This window comes from Geotrypetes seraphini, chromosome 2 (assembly GCF_902459505.1).
Source record: "Geotrypetes seraphini chromosome 2, aGeoSer1.1, whole genome shotgun sequence".
Taxonomy (NCBI): Eukaryota; Metazoa; Chordata; class Amphibia; order Gymnophiona; family Dermophiidae; genus Geotrypetes; species Geotrypetes seraphini.
The window spans coordinates 475,042,956-475,064,243 of NC_047085.1; the positions used below are offsets into that span (position 1 = coordinate 475,042,956).

The 21,288-nt window shown below is 43.6% G+C and overlaps 1 protein-coding gene across 6 annotated transcripts in view; it reads right to left on the bottom strand.

The window, feature by feature from the left end:
- The window catches only part of LOC117354345 (sodium channel protein type 5 subunit alpha-like), an 839,094-nt gene that overhangs the window by 193,433 nt on the left and 624,373 nt on the right, over positions 1-21,288 (bottom strand). For all 6 annotated transcript variants that reach the window (XM_033931713.1, XM_033931710.1, XM_033931711.1 and 3 more), the window contains one exon: positions 1,167-1,321. In XM_033931713.1, coding sequence (XP_033787604.1) covers positions 1,167-1,321 — 155 coding nt within the window. The remainder of the gene's footprint in view (positions 1-1,166; positions 1,322-21,288) is intronic.

Consider the following 21,288-nt stretch of genomic DNA (forward strand, 5'->3'; position numbering starts at 1 on the left):
ACACCCTTTTCTAGGGTTACCATATGTTCGGGTTTACCCAGACATGTCCTCTTTTTAGAGGACTGTCTGGGGGTCCAGGCGGTTTTTCAAAAAGCCAGCAGTTTGTGCGGGTTCAGGAGCTGGGGCCTTGTCTGGAGGTCATCCATGCATGCACTCATGCATGTGACATCATGATGGCACATCCACGCATGCATATGATGTCATCATGTCATATCCACGCATGTTCGGAGACCCTCCAGATGCGGCCCCGAGCTCAGGAATGAGATAAGAGATTTGTGTGAGGACGGAGCTGGGGGCAGGGCCACACCTCCTCTATTTTGCAGGAAGAAATATGGTAACCCTACCCTTTCCATATGGCATGAACTCTCAACAATGCCTGCTTCTATAAATGAACCTTTAAGGAAACAACACAAAGCAAAAATTCTCTGGTTGCATGCCCCTAATGCAGTGGCGTACCAAGGGCAGGGCAGGGGGAGCAGACCGCCCAGGGTGTTCTTACGGGGTGCACAGCCGGCCGGGTCCAGATCCTCCTGGGACCTGCACTTCAGCGCGGCTGCCAGTCCACCCCCGCGGCCAACAAAAAGGCTATGAAGCTTGTGGGAGTGGCGAAAGCGTCCTTTAAGGAACACCCTCCCAATCTGGCTCTATCCCGCCCCTTTTGTGACGCCACCGGACAGTGTTCTCAGCCATTGGTTGACCTTGCCTGGGTCACAGCGCCCAGGCAAGGTCGACCAATGGCTGACAACGCTTTCCGGTGGTGTCATGAAGGAGGTGGGATAGAGCCAGATCGGGAGGGTGTTCCATAAAGGACACTTTTGCCATTCCCGCCGGCTTCTTAGCCTTTTTCGAACCGTACCTGTGGCGTACCAAGGGCAGGGGGGAGGTGTTAAACAAATGATGGGGAGGGGCATCACATACCCTAGGTACGCCACTGCCCTAATAAAAACTGCTACTAAGTAATTGAGCCAGCCCAGTCCATAAGCACTAAGGTAAATTTAGATATAAATAGTGGGTAAATAAAAGGAACCCCTGGCTTTATCCATATTCTTGTTTTTCTGAAGGAATAATCAGAAGGAACATCCATCTACATTTCTGAACTGGAATGTTACTTATTTCCAATTGTCTGAACCCTGCAGTAGTTTTAAGTTCTTGCAGATCACACTCACCAGGGCACCACTGCTCAGCAGGATCATGAAGATGATAAAACTTTCAAACCAGTTGTGTTCTACTACTCTGTAGCAGGTTTTCCTCACTTTCCACCAGAACCTGCCTGGACCCTGTGTGGTGTCCACGTTACAACAAGGGATGTGTCGGACACAACCTGAAAGGAAGGGGTATGCAGTTAAACCAACAGTCATCCGTGATAAGGGGGTCGATAGTCCTCCATGATCAGGCTTTTTTGGAGGGCTTACAATACCCCGATTGTAAAAGCTAAAACTGGAGGATATGCCAGCAGCAATTCTACATGCATACATACATACATACTTGTAGAGAAAATTAACATTTCTGCGCAGGTGCACTCTTGCGTAAATGCTAGTATGGTGTCTAAGTGCAATTCTGGAAACATCCATTTAAAATACATAGCACACATTTGCAAGGAGGGCGCTGAGAAACAGCTCCTTTATGGAAAAGGCCTTTTGGGTCGGGGCATGCTAGAGACACTGCATTAAAAGGATAAGTAAATAAGAAACTTTTGCTGTTGTTTAGTCTTTATTTTTTGAAATATGATAGAAAGCAATACAGCAGCTAATTTAATCATGAGGTTATGAAATGAGCCTAAGCTGGACAGTCACACATTTTGATGGTGTTGAAGGCTCTTTTCTCATCCTGTAATTGAACCCAAACTAGTGAGGTGTGCAGTCGTTGTGGTTGTTTCCAATTTGCCTCACTCTTTCATCTTCAACATCACTAATAATAAAAGGCTAGTGGCGCATGCGCTTTTAAAAAAGTGTGATTACAGCGGCCGTGGTGTGTGATCCATGGCCGTGTTCCATTTTAGAACCCGGCCAATGATCACTCTGGCCACGCCCCTCCTCCCGCCCTCACCAACCCGAAGGAAGTTCAGCAGACCTCCCTCGCTCACCGCTGCTGTCGCTGCTGCTGATCCTCATCTTCGGGCCAGCCTGCGATCGTGGCCGGCTTTGGCGGGCTTCGCGGGCCGCTTTCCGGCTTTGGTGGCACGTTCCCTCTGACGCACGGGATCACGTCGGGGGGTGCGTGCTTCCGGGTTGGGGAGCGGCCTGCGAAGTTCACTGGGGTCGGCCACCACGATCGCGGCCTGCTTTGAAGAGGAGCAGGCCAGGTAAGCAGGGGGATTAATTCAGGGGGCCAGAGGGAGAGGGAAAGGGGCCATGGAGAGATAGGGAGAGGGAAAGGGGGCTGCTTTGGGGGGGGAGGTGTGCTGGGGACAGACAGTTTTACTCTGGGGGGAAGACAGAAGGGCCCATGGAGAGACAGGGAGAAGGAAAGGGGGCTGCTTTGGGAGAGGGGTGTGCTAGGGGGAGACAGAAGGGGCCATGTAGAGATAGGGAGAGGGAAAGGGGGCTGCTTTGGGTGGGAGGTGTGTGCTGGGGCAGACAGCTTTGCTCGGGGGGGGGGGGGGAGACAGAAGGACACAGACAGCAGCCAAGGAGAGAGAGATAAAAGAAACACAGGCAGACAGACACTCTATTCTTGCACCCGTTAATGTAACGGGCTTAAAGACTAGTCCTTTTAGAATAGGCAAAAGCTCCCATTAACAGACATCCCTACCTTGTTTATGGCACTGTATTTGCACCAATTCTATGGCTGGCATAAGAGTATGCCCCTATATGTTAGGTCAGGTTCAAACCCAGCGCTGCTCCTTGTGACCCTGGCCAAGTTACTTAACACTTCATTGCCCCACGTACATTAGTCAGATTGTGAGCCCACGGGGACAGAGCGGGAGAAAAACTTGAGTACCTGAATGTAAACTACTTACCCCCCTCTTCTACGAAACTGCGCTAGCATTTTTATAGTGCAGAGAGAGCACAGAGAGCCGCGCAGAATGGCCCGTGCCGCTCCCGACGCTCATCGAGTTCCTATGAGCGTCGGGAGCAGCGCGGGCCATTCAGTGCGGCTCCCCGCGCTAGAAACTGCTAGCGCGGTTTCGTAGAAGAGGGGGTTAGGCTATACGAGGTGTATAAATACTAAAAATAAATAAATAAATTACAGAATAGGCTTCTTCTTAAATGGAGGCACCTGGTTTTAGAATTGTCCCCTGAACCGAGACAATTAAGAAAATATGAACATAAGAATATTATTTATTTGGATGCAAGTGCTGATTATTGTATTAATTGATTATATATTCTGTGCACTTTTGTATGTGATTTGAAAATTAATACAGAATTTAAAAGAAAAAAACAAATAAATAATAGCCTTACTGGGTCAGACCAATGGTCCATCAAGCCCAGTAGCCCGTTCTCACGGTGGCCAATCCAGGTCACTAGTACCTGGCCAAAACCAGGTCAAAACGTGGCCAAAAATTGTGCTACATTAAAATTATTTTTAAGAAACAAAACATGTCTGCTTTAATTTTTTCCATTCCAAATTTCTCAGCGGCACAAATTTCTTGTTTTCCAGGAATCAGTCAACAAACTCGCATCATAACTCCCGGGATCAATTCATGTTTTACACTTTATATTTTGTATGGATCTCATTAGTTCCACTGGAGGCTCAAATTTTTCACGGCCCATAAGCTTTATAGGCCCACATCACCAATTGGCCCAATATTTCACATTAGTATCGTGTCATCCACAGCTAGGGTATTGTTTGACCAAACAATCCCCTAGCTGTGGACAACGCAATTAAAGCTTAAGATAAGCATTTTTATTTGGTTACTCTTTATTAGAGATTGCCAATAAGTTAAAGTGAAATAATTAAAGTAGAAATACTAATATGAAATATTGGACTGATGGCAATGTGGATGCATAAAGCTTGTGGAAAGTTTAAGCCCCAAGTGGTACTGCCGAGGCCCCTACAAAATATAAAGTTAAGGTGTAAAAATTAATTGATTCCTGTAGTTAATGTGAGTTTGTTAATTTTTTCATGCCAGTTTTAGAAATAGAAACAGACTACATCATTCGAAAAGTTTGATTAGGGAGGCAGCTTATTAATTCTTTTAAGTACAGAAATAAAATAAAACGGACCAAATTAACTGTTTTTGTGGGAAAGAGGGCTTTTCCAAGACATAACATTTTCAAACTAAGGCCCTCTTTTACTAAAGTGCACTAACCGATTAGCGCGCGCTAATCGATTTAATGTGTGCTAGACGCTAACGCGTGCATGTTAGTCTATGGATGCATTAATGTTTAGGGCGCGCTAATTCGATTAGTGCACCTTAGTAAAAGAGGGGGTAAGTGAAATGTCCAGAATCAAAAAGAACATACAGGTCAATATTCAGCCGTTGTGATTGGCAGATTCTTTCTTAAGGTTGGCTGCAGTGGTCAAAACCAATATCAGGAAATTCAGAACCACTATCCAGATAAAGCAGCCAGCACTGAAATTTATCCAGATAGTGGCAATATTAAATCTGTTTTCTGGATAATTTATTCAGATAATGTAGGGCATGCTTCTATTTGTCCCTGCATGGTGCTGTCTATGCTCTGCCCTGGTACCATCTAAGTCAGTGGTTCCCAACCCTGTCCTGGAAGATCAGCCAGTAAGATTTTCTGGATAGCTCTAATGAATATGCATGGAGCAGATTTGCATGCCTGTCATCTCCATTGTATGCAAACCTCTCTCATGCATATTCATTAGGGCGATCCTGCAAATCCGACTGATATCAAATGATCTACTCTTAACTACCAAAGAAATATCAAAAGATCTACTCTTTACCGCTCTAGCAAATCAATTGTTCTCCCATTGTAACCCTGTTTATAAATCTTTTCTAAGCCGCCTTGAACCGCAAGTAATGGCGGAATAGAAATCCCTAATGTAATGTAATGTAACGTAATTGGTGGTCTTCTGGGCCAGGGATGTAGGCTGTATAGATATTCAGAACTATCTAGACATTTATCTGGATAGAAGTACTGTTATCAGGACAAGTGCTTTTAAATATTGCCCCCATTATGGTTTTGGAACCAACATCAATCCCCGATGGCAGGAATGTGTATTACAATTTGAAATGTACCTCTTGAGTGGCATAATGGCCAACCCCATGTTCCTTTCACCATGGCAGTCTCTGCAAATTAACTGGGCCTATCATTTCTATCATACACAATAGGAACAAAATTAAACCAAAACGGCTAAACTCCACAATCATTTGGGCGATCCAATTCTAAATGAAGAACTAAGAGGAAAACCAACAAAGGAAATCAAGCATATGCTAATCAAGTAATTGAATGTATCTAAAGACCCCCATCAATATCTCTCTTTAGGGAGTTACTACAGAAACCCATTTAGTATCCAGAAAAGTAGTCAGGTAAAGGGACTCCAAAAAATACACACTTAATGGACTGACAATGAATAACATATTTACAGGGATATTTCAAATAAAAAGAGGCTTGGTCTGTGGCTACTAAAATTAGCCAGCTTCATCTTTAAATTTTGCAGATAGCCAATTAATTTGCACAACATAGTTGGCTATTCACTAAACCAAGTTTCTATATATCTCCATGCTATTGCTATACCAAATACCCAAAACCTTTCAGACTGTGATATGATCTATGACCGAATTAATAGAGATTGAACAACGACCTGCAACCTTTAAGGTCTTAGGGTCGGCATGCATGATCTCCACACAGAAATCTATGGAGTCTCAAATACGGTAGTACACTTCTCCCTCTGCATTCATGGTTTTTAGTTTGCTGGCTCCTCACCCCCAAATTACGTCAGCTTGCATAGAGAAAATCACTGATTCCTAGCACTTTCTCCACCGTGTTTTGCCTCTCCTTCAGGAACAGGCCAGGTCCCTCACCATGTTATTTGCAGTTTCACCATATTCACGATGGTTTTTAATAGAAAACAGTGCACAACATATGAAAAAGTTATTCGCGGTTTTTCTGTATTTGCGGTTCTGTTAATCCCCTATCACAGCGAATACGGAGGGAGAAGTGTACCTGTTTTCACACCTGTTGTTTGAGCTTGTGGCCACTAGAGGCTGCAATAGATTGATCAGCCTGCATGGCAGCACGCTCAGCCATGAGGACCTCTTTAAAGTAGGTATGGGAAGAAGCACAGGCACTCAAAACTTATGGAGCATTTTGAGACATGCGTTCTGAAGGGAAGAAGATTTAGCTATGATATAAACAACTTAGAAAAAAAATCCTATTTTTTAAAAATGCTTGAAAATCAGTGTATTATATAGTTCTGATACTTTTACGTATATGAATGAGTTAGGATGCACAAGCAAAATCGCCCCCACATAACAGAAAAGATTTTCTCTCAGTACTAAAAGCATTTTTTTGCTAAAAATTCACATTTTTCTTGGACAAGTTCAGTACTATTTACCCTAATACTCTTTCCCCAAAACTCCGTGCATCCGACAAGATGCTTTTATTTATAGTCTTTTGCCCTATCACCAAGGGCTCCTTTTACAAAGGTGCGTTAGGGCCTTAACGCGTGGAATAGCACACGCTAAAATGCCACGCGCACTAGCCGCTACTGCCTCCTTTTAAGCAGGCGGTACTTTTTCGGCTAGTGCGCGCTAAAAACGCTAGCATACCTTCGTAAAAGGAGCCCCAAAACTCCACACTTGCCACCTCACTGCACTTAGGGCTCCTTTTACAAAGGTGAGCTAGCTTTTTAAGCGCACGCACAAAGATTAGCGCGTGCTATAGCGCGCGCCAGCTGAAAAATTACCACCTGCTTAAAAGGAGACAGTAGCGGCTAGCGCGCGCTGCATTTTAGCATGCTCTAAGTATGCGCTAAAACCGCTAGCGCACCTTTGTAAAAGGAGCCCTAAATGTGGTCGCAATAGCTTCTGATCTGGGGTCTACTCCTCTTCCCCCTTCTTTCTGTTTTATCATAGCCAAACCCTGCCAAAAATTACGTTTCTCAAAGCTGCTTTAAAACCCCAGTTCTCTCAGATCATTTCTTTTATAATGCAACCATTTCTTTAACATACTAAACAAGGAAGCTTCCAGTTTATTTAAAATTTGATAAAAATCGATTTTTCAAAATTTCAAAACGATGTACAATAAAAATAGGGGAAATAAACAATTGTTAGGGGAAACACTGACTTATTTCAAAAGGAAGGAAGGAACTACAAACAATATAGGAAAGAGAACGAAAAAGGGATAAAACATAGGCGAGTTACATAGATGGTGCCTAGTCTGCATTGACTGTCGATGTCCTACAATTACTGGGCTGAATTTATTCAAAAGCATCCCTGACTAGGTAACTTTTTAGTTTCCCTTTGAAATTGTCAGAATTTAAATTGAAAATTAACACGGAAAAAACTAAATTTTTTTATGCATCACCAAATTTAAATGAAGATGTTTCATCTAGTGTCTTAAATAATACAATTTATAGAATTCAGTCAACTGTAAAAATACTTGGCGTAGTTCTAGACTGTACCTTTACAATGAAAAATCAGGTCGATTCATTGGTTCGATAGAGTTTTTATACTCTCTGGAAATTAAGAACTATCAGAGCATATTTTGACATTAACTCCTTTTGGTTGTTGGTTCGATCACTTGTCCTTAGTCAGCTGGACTATTGTAATATTATTCATCTTGTAGGTACTCAGAAAAACCTTCATAGACTATGCATAATTCAGAATACAGCAATTAGATTGATTTTCAATTTAAAGAAGTATGACCATGTTATTGATTTTTATCGTCAACTGTATTGGTTTCCAGTTGAGGCAAGGGTTAAATTTAAGTTGGACTGTATTTGTTTTAAGGCACTAACAGGCTCAATTCCTGAGTATCTTATGGACTCTATTATTATCACAAATTCTAAACATCACAGGAAAACTCATTCATTGTTTTCTTTCCCTTTGTGAAAGGATGTAAATACTAGAAATTTCAGGAATGTCTATTATCTTTTCAGGCAGCCTCATGGACTAGGGATTTAACTTATATATTTACACTCCCAACTTCATATCAACAATTTTGACGTGCCTTAAAAACGAATCTTTTCAGGGAACACTTTGGAAGTTAGAAATCGGACGTCTATTCATTTGTATTACTAGTCTTTGTGAACCACATAGAACTTAATGGTATTTGCGGTATACAAGTGAGTTTTATGTTATGTTATGTTTTTCGTCCCTTACCTGGGCCAGTAATTGGTTCCAAGTTTGAGGAGCTGTAACTGAGAAAAGTGTGTTATGCCTGGTGTTAATTGTTTTCAAGGATGGAATAGTGAGAAGGTTCTTATCCTCAGATCATAGAGTTCAAAACAAATTGTAAGGGATAATTATTCTTTCTAAGAATAGTGGGGCTGTGAATAGTTGGACCTTAATTGAGATTAGTGCCAGTTTAAATGTAATTCTATGATTAATGGGGAGCCAACTTGTGTTCTTTAATAAAGGCATGACATGATCAAATTTCCTTTTTTTTGTAATTATTTTTATTGCAGTGTTTTGTATTATTTGTAATCTTCTAATTTCTTTTTGGGCAATACCCTTGTAGAATGAATTGCAATAATCCAATGGAAGTTAACCAGGGATCTAATCATATGCAGTCTGTGGAAACAAATTTTGACAATTGTATTAATTTGATCATGATAGTTGAGTTTGTTGTCAAGGATGATGCCAAGAATTTTTATCTTATCAACTGATTGAATCGGGGAGTTTTTGATCGAGATTGTGTGTGTGTGTGTGGGGGGGGTGGGGGGGGTGCTAGAGTCCTTCTTTCCAGGGAAAGAATATGGATTTTGTTTTTGCGATGTTGAAAGATAACATGTTTTTCTGGAGCCATTGGTTTATTTCTGATAGTTTTTAGTTGATGTTTTGGATCTCCTCGTCAGAGTCAGAGTTGACTGGATGAAGAAGCTGAAAATCGTCAGTTTAGGCAAAAACGGAAAACCCTAAGGATTGACACAGAGTTAGTAAAGGAGCAGTAAAAATATTGAATAAAAGAGGAGATAGTATAGAGCCTTGAGGAATACCATAGTTATTGATAGAGGTGCTTGAAGATGAATTATTAAATGTGACCCTAGAGGTCCGTTCTGAGAAGTATGATTTGACTAGACTGTGAGCATCAGTGGCATAGTAAGGGTGGGGTGGGGGTGCAGTCCACCCTGGGCATGGTCTTCCTAAGGGTGTGGTGGCACCCCTCCTCCTCTCCCCCCCCCACCCACTTGCTCCGCTCCTTGCCTTGCGCGCCCCTTGCCTTCCCCTGTACCTTTCCCCAGCGCAAGGTTGCCATCTGTGTCAACATCGGCGCTGTTTCTAATGTCACTTCTGGGACCCGCGCCTAGGAAGTGACGTCAAAGGGTAAGCCGACACCGATGTGGGATAAAAAGGTACGGGGAAAGGGAAAGGGGCATGCACATGGCAGGGGGTTGGGAAGGGGCGCTGCTCACCTTTACTATGCCACTGGTGAGCATTATAGAGCAGGATCTGTTTCTCACATGTTTCTTTACAGTATTCAGTGCTATATAAAAAAGTGTTTGTAGTAGAAGTAAGTTATGCATATCATGTGACTAGTAGCCAAGAAAGGCTGAAAGCTGGCATTATGCCACTCCTTTCCCAGAAAGAGTCCTTCAGATAAGTGCTACCCTACCCACTGAACCTGAGTAAAATACTAGTGAGTCGTGCAGAAAATCAAAATGTTTGTTCCATAATGATAAACCAATACATCTAGACAGGTTGATATCAAATTGCCTTTGGAATGCCATAATCCTGACAATTATTTGCAGTTCCATAAGAAGGTAACAGTATATTTTGTTTATTTTAATTTTTTTGAAATCCTATATTAGACCAATACATGTACAGTAAGAAAAAAATAGCGTACAAAAGTTTGCAAAAAAACCCCACAATAGAACAGAGCAAATAAGTCCTTGTTAATTGCATAAAGCCAAATTCTTAACAACAGATGCCAACAGAGACTTTAAGATATATCTCTCATTTTCACTTTTTAACCCTCAAAACTCCCCCATTCGTCTTCCTCAAAGAAAAACCATAAACAGCTCTCTTCCACAGCAATGCAAGCTAGTAAAAACAAAGAACATGGCCATATATGTGCCTAAAACAACAAACGCCCAAGTGTTTCACAGTCAAAGCGGGAAGTCCAAAGCATAGTTTTAAATCAACTTCAAGAGAACACAACTTAAAAGGGGTCAATCTGTTAATTAAGAAAACTTCTGAGTCCTGAGGGATAACTTATCCCACCCAGAGTTTAAGGGCTCCTTTTACTAAGGAATAGCGCGCTAGACCTTAACACCAGCATTGAGCTGGTGTTAGTTCTAGAAGCGTAGCACGCGGTAATTTCCTGCGTACACTAAAAACGCTAGCGCACCTTAGGAAAAGGAGTCCTAAGTTTATAATACAGTTTATCACCACCAAATGTGACCCACAGTGCCCTGCTTCCCACAGTCATTACAAGAACTCTCTCAGTGCTAATTGAGAAATTAAAAAATGCTCAATAATATGAAAAGGGATTTTTAAAAACCTTTTATATGACCCTTAGTCGTGACTCGTTTCACATGAGCATTTTCTTTCAGCTCATGATTCACCTCACTCTTCATCAGATCATTTACACTGTTTATAACAATCTTCTTAAATGCAAATTTATTGTATGTTTAATAAGTTAAAAGCATTATAATTGATTACTTATGTCTATGAAATCTAATATTAGATTTTATCTTTCTCTCAAGGGACCAGTAGCCGACATTGTTCTGCCCCCACATTCACGGAAGCAGGCTGTTTATTGTATAATGTGGCTTCTCCCTTTTAAGATTTGAAATTGTGTTTTTGGACTACAGAATTGTGTAATTGTAGTTCTCTTTGCGGGTGTTCCTGTGGATTATGGAATGCTTCCTATTGGTTGCTTGCCTTCCATGCATGTTGGGCTAGCAGGCCCCCTTCTGCTTCTCTACTTCTCTCTGCTCTGGGAGCACAGCAGCTAGAACTGTGATTCAGCCAAATGCAAGCCTGCACAGTAGTGCTGCCCGATTCAGGAAAAAAAAATTTGATTTGATTCGATTCAGCCTATTGAATTGATTTTTTGATTCGATTCGATTCGATTCAGCCTAATGAATTGATTTTTCGATTCGATTTTCCTGTCCAATTGGGTGGTTTTTTCCAAACATCCTGGTGGGCTTTAATTTACAGCCTCTTCATCCCCTTTGCCCTCTCCTACCTACACTGGTCCTGTGGTGTAAACAAAATAAACAAACAAAAAATACTTTTCCTCTCTGTTAAATCCTAGTTCATGTTCGCAGTCCAACACCAGCTCTGGAAGGATACACATTTCAAATCTAACACTGTAATCACAAAACAGAAAATAAAATTATTTTTCCTACCTTTTCTTGTCTGGTTATTTTTCAAATCATGTTGGTCCCATGATGGTCTGGTTATCTTCTGATCAGGCTCTCCTTCTTTCTTCTTTCTCCGTGCTAACCATCCATCTTCCATCTCTGCCCTCCCCTTCTGTTTCCCTTTCTTCCCCCGGTCTAGCTTCTTTCTTTTTTTTCATCTCAATCCCCCCGCAGTTGCAGCGATGGACCCCACCATCCTCAGATCCACCATCTCTCCATTTCTCAACTACCCTTTCATCCAGCATCTCTCTTCTGTGTCACTGTCCCTATTCTCCTCTCCAGTACTGTCCCCTTTGTTTCCCTGTTCCTATGCTCCCTCCATGCCCAGCATCTTATCTCTACCCATATCCAGCTTCTTCTTTCTCTCTTCGTTACCTCTTGTATCCCCTTCCCCAGGTACAGGATTTCTCCTACTATCTCTCTCCTGCCATCCTGCACCCTGCCCACCTACTTTGGAGCAGTATCTGTCCCTCTTGTACCCTTCCCCTTGTGGTCTTGCATTTCTTCTCCCTCTCTCTTTTAGTCCAGCACCTCTCCTTTGCTTTCCTCCCCCTCTTTTTGGTTTGGTCTCTCTCTTCCCTTCACCCCAGGTCTGGCATCTCCCCTCCCCTCTCTTACTCCTTCCTTCTCCTCCCTCTGCACAGGCCTGCTTCACCACCATGAAGGAACTCTTCCTCTTCTTCCCTCTGCACAGGCCTGCTTCCCTGCCATGATGGCCTGCTCTCTGCCGCGAAGACCTGCTCCCCCCCGCAAAGGCCTGCCCCCCTGCCGTGAATGCCTGCTCCCCCCGCAAGCCTATATCTTCACCCAACTTCCCTGTTCTTAACTTTAGGCTAACATGGCAGTCTGCAGGATCGCTAGTGCTATAGCGAACCCTGCAGCTGCCCGTCGTCCTCAGCGCAGGGGCAGAATGTAGCAGAGAGAATGTGCCGCTGAGGACGACGGGCAGCTGCAGGGATCGCTATAACACCAACAAGCCTGCAGGCTGCCGTATTAGCCTTAAGAAACTAAGAGTGTGGAAGCTGGGGGGAGGCCTTAATGACTGACTCTCCCCCCTCAAGCAGGAGTGGCAGCGGACGGCCAGCAAGAGGCAGCACTGCAGCTCCTGCTTTAGGAAGGCACGAGGGAAGGGTCGGTCGTTGAATTGGGAGGCCGATTTTTTTTAAAAATTGAATCGTTTCGAATCGATTCACCTGATTCGAATCAGTGAATTGATTCGAACCGTGAATTAGGCAGCACTACTGCACAGAGCACTGTAACACATCAAGTTTTCACTCCTTAGTATTGTTATTCTTACTGTAAATACAGCATTACCTCCAGCAAGTGCTGAACTTACTCTCCCTGCCCCCCTAACCCTCAGAGACACACTGGTGACTTTTTGCAAAAGGCAACAACTATTTATAAGCAGCAGAACTATAAGTTATTTCTCTTGTTTTGAGATCTACATTAAAGAAGATAACTGGATATCTTTTAATATCTTGCTAAGTCAAACTGGGGCAAGATACCATCAGTATAAAACATTCACATTATTCTACTACTACTACTACTTATCATTTCTATAATTCTGCTACACGTATGTAGCACTGTATATTAATATAATACTACAAATGACTCTACTTGTATGAAGCCGAGAGTCTACTCAAATGGAAGAAAAGCCTCAGGTTTTATCGGCAGAGCCCACGCTCAAACCACCACCACCACATCATTGGCAAAAACTTCCACAGAGCGACGGTCCACTATTGAGGTTTAAAATTGTCAAGGACTGAGATTTTAGACAGCTAAAAAAACTGTGATTGTATAAAGAAGTCTGATAGTTTGCCAATGTTTCACGGCACTATGCCGTTTCTTCAGGGCTTATCGACCTCGCTTTGATTCTCAGAGCTGTAAAAGTAATTAAATAATGTAGATCACTTTCTATCCGCTTATGCTTATGATATCAGAAATTAGAAACTTTTACTTACTGACAGTCACAATCTCACCAATGTCCTAAACGCTAAACCTCAGCGTCTCGGTTTTCAAAGGGAGAATAGTTTCAAGTTTCAAGTTTATTTATAGCTTGATATACCAACCATCACAAGTATCTGATGGGTTTACAATAATAAAAATTAAAGATATTCAAAATAGCTTAAAAAAATAAATTTAAACAAAAATAGTGGGGATTGAGGCCAGGACAAGGACAGAATTAAGACAGGTTGGGGGGGGGCGGTCCCTTTTTCGGCACTTATACCCGTTTTGACTTGGTCTAACTCAAAACGTTTAAGTGCCAACTAGGCAACCTGCCTAAACCTTTGGTTATACCTGCTGTACGGCTATATCTAGGTCGGCCCACCTCCCATCCTCCTCCCGCCCTTTCCCCGCCTCTAAAAATGCCTCTTTTCGCTCTATGCATTTAGAGGCAGGGGAAAGGCCTAAGCTGATTTTGGATACGTTTAAAATAAGCTTTGGATATGGATACTTGGACGATCAGGTTTTTTGATCGTCCAAGTACCCATTTAGGCCACTTTTTAGACGTTTTTTTGTTTTGATTATGAGCCCCATAGTGTATGAATTATTGTGAATGTTTTTAAATTGTTAACCGCTTAGTTTTAGGCGGTCTAGAAATATTAAAATAAATAAATAAATAAATAGGTAGGTTTTATCTAAATTTAGGATAATCCAGAATGAATTTCAAATGGGAGGGAGTTTCATAAAAACGGAAACAGAAGCAAAAAAAAAAAAAAAAAAGCAGAATTACTAGTAGATGTTAATTAAATGCACTGAAGGTAATGACAGTTGATGAGCATTAGATGATCTCCAATTCTGAGGTGGACAATATGGGACCAAACATTTTGATATGTTTAGCCTTAAGGCAGGGCACCTACTGTAACTCCCATCGCATATATCTCAAAAGTGGACATGGGCATGTCAGAGACGTTCCCAAAAGTTGGGCATAGAGGCACGCCCAACTTGGTTGCCAGCATTTACGCCAGGTTTCAGTAGGCCTAAGTCTGCCGCCTATCGTTTGGATATGGAAATCGGCGATTCTGTAAAGAGCGCATGCCTTTATAGAATCACGCTTAGGCGCTGATCGTTTCCACTGCCCACTTTTGAGTGTGATTTACAGAATCTGGCCCACTGTGCATTTTGGTGCATATCTGCCAGTTAGGGTGGCACTTATGTGCCCAAGACACTTGAAACTGCACACCAGTTCCCTTTGGCACTCCCTATAACAACTGGCATTTCTTCTTGTTACCTGTGTGAATGTAGTGCTGTTATTGCAAAGGTATTTTGTCGATGCCGATAAGGGTTTTATTGAAACCATGAACAAACTCAGCAATGCCAACAGCTATACGCAGCTAAAATAAAGATATTATACTTATTAGTGATTGTCATTTCAGAGCACATCTTATCTTTCAGAGTCTTCACTCCTACCTCCTACATCCATGAGCTACCACAGTAAATCGCATTACAGTCTCATGTCCTGCGACATGGCTCTCCATTACAGGCCTCTGAGCAGTAGCAAATTATCTTATTACAGCACCGTCTAAAATGCAAGTGCGGCGCCAAAACATGATAAATCCAATTTACAATGACCCCGAAGCTTTTCTTCATTTGTGGGTCCCCAGTTAAGAAACCATAAGCTTTCAGTAGCAGCACTAACAGAATGTTGTTAGTGGGAGAGCATGACTGACAGTCATAAACATAGCTATCGGAATGCTAAAGCTTTGCTTCTGCAGAATAAGAAAGAGACTCATTTCCTGTTTTATTCTGACTGCTATGTGGATGATTGCCAGGAGTAACAGAGAGCGGGGAGTGTGTGGCGCAGTGGTGAGAGCTGCAGCCTCAGCATCCTGAGGGTGTGGGTTTGAATCCCTCACTGCTCCTTCTGACCATGGGCAAGTGACAGAGTCCTTCCATTGCCCCAGGTACACTAGATAGAGTTTGAACCTGTTGGGACAGATAGGGAAATATGATAAAGTACCTGAATGTAAAACCACTTAGGATATAAGTGGTATAAAATCAATAATGCTTGGTACCCAAACTGCACTTAGTTTTTTAAGCTGTTTTGGTCCAGAAGGTTGATATAACACACAAAGATCCCTATACACTTCTCCCTTGGTATTCGCGGGGGTTAGGTGCAGAGCCGGACTGCGAAATGTGAAAAATCGTGAATAACTTCTCAGCCGGCTCTAACCCACCCCCGCCTACCTCCTGCGTCCCCGGAACCTTACCTGGTGGTCTCGAGACTACAATGGGAACTCACGGCAGCCTTCTGATGACGGCTCTGCACGGGGCAGGAGCATAGGAAGATCGCTCCTGCCCCGCTTCACTGCTAGACCACCAGGTAAGGTTCCGGGGAGGCTTGGACAACTTAAAAATAGCCAAAAAATTAAAATAATTAAAAATAAAAAATAAAAAAGCGAATAACCGAATCCGCGGATACTGAAACCGCGGATTCGGAGGGAGAAGTGTATAAAGCAAGAGGATGGAATAAGAAAAACATCAATGACTTTCACACTTCAAAAAAGGCAGAGGCGTATAACTGCTGGTAAAGCCCTAAACAAAAGCACAGAGGGGCGTAACCTGTCTAGAATGACAGTTACAACCCAAAACAAAGGCATAACAAGAAGCAGTTTGAACACTAAACAAGAGGGGGAACCAGTGGTGTAGCGAGGGTGAGTGACACCTGCAACGGGGACATCCCTTCCCGTACCTGTTAAAATTTTTCCCAACGCGAGCAGCATCATGAACTTGCTGCCCGCGTCGTGTCTGCTCTCCCTCTGATGTCACTTCCTGGGTGCGGGACCCGGAAGTGAAGTCAGAGAGAGCTGACACCGAATGGATAAGCAAGTTTGCAATGCTGCGCGCGCTGGGAAAATTAAAGAGGTACGAGGGAAAGGGCGCACGTGCACGGTGGGGGGGGGGGGAGTCAGGAAGGAGCGGGGTGAAGAGGAGGATGGGCGCTGGTGCCCCCACCGAGATGGCGCCTGGGGCGAACTGCCCCCCCTTACTATGCCATTGAGGGTAACATATGGAAAGGCAGGCAGAACTCTAAGCATGGCAGAGCAACAGGTATACAGTGTTCCCCCGTGAATTCACGGTTCAAAAATCGCGGACTTGCTCATTTGCGGTCTGCTCCGACCACCGGACCATGTGGTTTTTCACCTGTCAAAAGGCAAGGGGAGGCAGGAGAGGGCAGCTGGAGCTCTAGCGGGTGAAGAAAATCATTTGCGATCTGCTCCGACCACCTCTTCCTGTAGTAAAGTTGGGCTAAACCAATCAGGAGCTGTGTATCAAAGCAGCTCCTGATTGGTCTAGCCTGACTTTACTACAGGAAGAGGCGGTCAGAGCAGATCGCAAATGATTTTCTTCACCCGCTGGAGCTCCAGCTGCCCTCTACTGCCTCCCCTTGCCTTTTGACAGGTGAAAAACCACATTTGTGGTTTTTCAAAATTCACGGGGGGTTCCTGGAACGGAACCTCTGTGAATTTCAGGGGAGTACTGTAGCCCTAAGCAAAGGCATCGAGAGAAGTAATCTGCAGTAGATACAACCCTAAACAAGAGGGGGAGTAACATATGGAGAAGCAGATGGAACCCTAAGCAAAAGCAGAGGGTGTATCCTGCACAGAGCAGCAGGTACAACTCTAAAAAAAAAAAAAAAACCCAACCAGTTCAGGTCAGCCAAAATTTATCAACACACTCCTGATTCCTCATGACAAATTTCTCTGACCTCACTTCAACCTTGATGTACTTCCAAAACACTTCCAGATAAAACTTGACTAACCTTAACATGCCAATGTCATTTTGAAAGTTCTCAGTAATCTCGCTGTCTGTATACAATCTGTTCCCCTGTAAACCGCTTTGAACTGTTTGTGGTATGGCGGTATATAAAAATTAAGGGCTCCTTTTACAAAGGTGCATTAGGGCCTTAATACGCAGAATAGCGCCAATATGCTGCGCGCTAGCCGCTACCGCCTCCTCTTGAGCAGGCGGTAGTTTTGGGGGTAGCGCACGCTAATCCAGTGCGTGCGCTAAAAACGCTAGCGCACCTTTGTAAAAGGAGCCCTAAGTCATTATTATTATTATTCCACTCAGCGTTTGCTCCGATCCTCTAATCAAAATTTGCTCTCCATTCCATCACCACGGCACATTAATACCATGAGAACTAACATATTCTCCGTTACTGTTCCCTCACTTTGGAATACGGCCCCCAAGTCACTTAAGAGAAGTCTCTAGATATTTTTAAATCCGATCTAAAAACATTTCTTTTTAAAGACGCTTTTGAAACTTGACTGTCCTTTTAAGGGCGTGTTAAGACATCAATAGGCCTGGTTTTGAGGCTGCTCTTCCTTGTTTCCCCTTCCTTTTTGTTTGTTCCTTAATTGTTCTTTACTATCCATATATTGCAGTTCTTTCCCCTTTTCCTCTCGTTCCAATTAGTCTATGTCTTTATAGTCTGTCTATGTCTTTACGTCTGTTGAGTTAGTTTTTGCCCATTTTTTAAATTTATTAATTGCTGTAAACTTGCTATTTTAATTCTGTAAAACTGCTTTGAAATTGGATAAGGCGGGATATCACATTTTAATAAACCTTGAAACCTTGGGTAATCTCCACATAGTGCCTGGTACAACCCAAAACAAGGGCACAGAGTAGTGTAACACGCACCTAGAGCAGGCACAACTATAAGCAGATAGTTATGTAGATGGTTTGGGATTGGGTGGGATTTGTACCAGTTTGTACTAGGCACGGTAGGTATGGCTCTCTTTCAGTTACCAAACGGATTAGGAAACAGCATGCTGACCTGATCCAGATTGAGGTTCAGCACGTTACATGCCCAATGCAATGTTTAGACATGCTGAAACTATGCTTCATGGCCTTCGTTGGTTTTGTCATCCTGATGCATTCTGCTTTACTGAATCCTAGTTGTTAACGTAGATTCTGATATAGTAGTGCTAAATCAACTGTGTATTCTGGATTGTGTTGCTTTTTCTAGGTCACAATTGGATAAGAAGGATGGAGGACTCAATTTTGGCAAGGAAGAGTTTATCTTTCTCAGTAGTAGATTTAGAATGTGTTGTAAGGCCCCGGGGGCCTTATATTCAAGTTTTTCTATTTTTGTGGAATTATTTTTGCAATCCTGGCTCCACGGGCTCCAGCCAACTCTTAAGGTTCGGGTCATGCACAACGAGGGTACACAAAAATAATTTTTCAGTGGGGCAGTTTTTACAGCCACTTGAGTTGGGTGCAGGCCGGGGCTGGACTTACTCCAGTAGGACGGAGAATTACAATCCTGAGTTCAATCACCACACTCAGAAGAGCATTTTTGATAGAACATGTAAGTCCGAATTTGGACATTTCCCAGAGGGGATAGGCAGGCAGGCCTTCAGGGGTGGGGGGACAGGCCTTCAAGGGGTAGGAATGCAGGCCTTCAAGGGGGGGGGAATGCAGGCTTCAGGGGGGAATGCAGGCCTTCAAGGGGGGGAGACAGGCCTTCAAGGGGGGGACAGGGCTTCAAGGGGGGGACAGGGCTTCATGGGGAATAGACCTTCAAAAGGGGGGGGGGCAGGCAGGCAGGCCTTCGGGGGGATGCAGGCCTTCAAGGGGGGACAGGCCTTCAATGGGGGGACAGGCCTTCAGGGGGGACAGGAAGGCCTTCAGGGGTGGGATGCAGACCTTTAATGGGGGGACAGGCCTTTAAAGGGGGGACAGGCCTATAATGGGGGGACAGGCCTTCAGGGATGGTGGCACAGGCCTTCAGGGGGGACAGGCAGGCCTCTAGGAGTGGGGCACAGGCCTTCAAAGGGGGGACAGACCTTCAGGGAAGGGGGGCCCTGGTGTAGAAGTACACGGAGGGAGGGAAGGGGGGTTCAAAGTGAAGTGCATATGCTGGACTTTAGGGGGGAAGAAATAATGGGTCTGAAAATAGAGGAGAGGGAAAGAGATGATGGACAAGGGGATTTAGGGAGGGAAAGAACAGAAAGGGAGAGAAGTTGGACATAAGAAATGATGTGGGGGGGGGGGGGGATAGAGATACTGGATAGGAAGGTAGTTGGGAAAAGAAAGGGAGAGAAGTTAGACCCTGGGGTGGTGGGGAAGGAAGAAGAGATGCTGGATGAAAGGGTAGTTAAGAAAAGGTGAAGGGAGATGAAAAAAAGGAAAGATGCCAGACCTCCTGGGGAGGGAATGGAAACGGAAGGGGAGGACAGAGATGGCAGATGGATGGTTAGCATGCAGAAAGAAGGAGACCCTGGCAAGCAAGTTATCAGAAGAAAACCAGAGCCTGGGACCAACAAGATTTGAATATTGACCAGACAACCAGACAATTTTATTTTCTGTTTTGTGATTACAATATGTCAGATTTGAAATTTGTATCCTGCCAGAGCTGGTGTTAGACTGCGAACTTGAGCTAGGATTTAACAGAGAGACAAAAAGTCTCTTTTGTTTGTTTATTTTGTTTACACCACAGCGCCAGTGTGGGTAGAAAAGGGCAAAGGCGGTGAAGAGGCTATAAAACCCACCAGGATGTTTTATAAAAATTGAGCAGGAAAATCGAACCGAATTGAATTTTTTGTCCTTGAATCGGGCAGTACTACCCCCCCCCCCCCCCACTAACTCCTATCCATGCTGGATCTGACTTCAAAATAGCTATTGCAACCTCTAGCACAGGTAGTACCACAAGACTGCTGCTAGGGGTCATGGCAGCCATTTTCAGACCAGAGCCAGCATGGGCAAGAACAACAGGGAATTGCTCCTGCTTGGAACACCTCTAGACCAGTGGTTCCCAACCCTGTCCTGGAGGAACACCAGGCCAATTGGGTTTTCAGGCTAGCCCTAATGAATATGCATGAAGCAAATTTGCATGCCTATCACTTCCATCATATGCAAATCTCTCTCATGCATATTCATTAGGGCTAGCCTGAAAACCCGATTGGCCTGGTGTTCCTCCAGGACAGGGTTGGGAATCACTGCTCTAGACCATCAGGGCATGAGAAGGTAGGCTAGAAGAGGGACACAGGCGGTGGAAGGTGGGGAGTGTTTTTGTTGGAGAGGTGAACCTGGGAGGAGGCACTGTTCTTGATGGTGAGAGGCAAGATAGGGCACTAAACTTAAAGGGGGGCAGGAGGGTCACTATTCTTGTGCGGGGAGGGAAGGAGAAGAGGGGTTGGGGTGTGTTCAGGAAGAGGGAGGAGAGAACTCAGAAATGTGGTTTCCACAGAATGATACAGGTATGGTTTTGGCATTGCTTTCTCCAGCACAGTGAGGAACACCAAAGAGTTGCTGCTGCCTGAAATGAGGGTTGAGTGGAGATCATAAACTAGATTGGTATTGCTATCAGAACCTGCCCAACATTGAGGGCGACTTGATTTGCCTAAGGCGGTGTCTCTCAAACTGTATGCCAATGCACAGTGGTATGCTCCGAAAAGATTCTTGGTGTGCCATGACAGATTCCAGAATTTGACTTTATTTTTAAAAATTCCCTTCACAAGTATACACTAGAATAGATGACATGTACGCAAGAGTCTGTCATTGTTATGAGCGTCTGTATGCGTAAGGATACAACCGTCGAGACAAGCGCCATTCTTTGATGTGATTAATCCTTGAAAACTAATGGCAAGTAATTTTAATTTAATTTTTATTTTTTATGCAGTAGTTATCCTAATGAGCAACAAAGCAATCAAGACTTTGTTACCGTTTGGTCCTTCTTATCTTTGCAAACTTGGATTTTCAGCTCGGACAGAAATTAAATAGAATAGAATGAGATGGATTTCATCATCCACCATCTGCAGACGTTCTCTTTTTTTTTTTTTTTTTTCAATCTACTTTAGTTCACTGTTGTTACAATTACCCATATATACAGTGGTG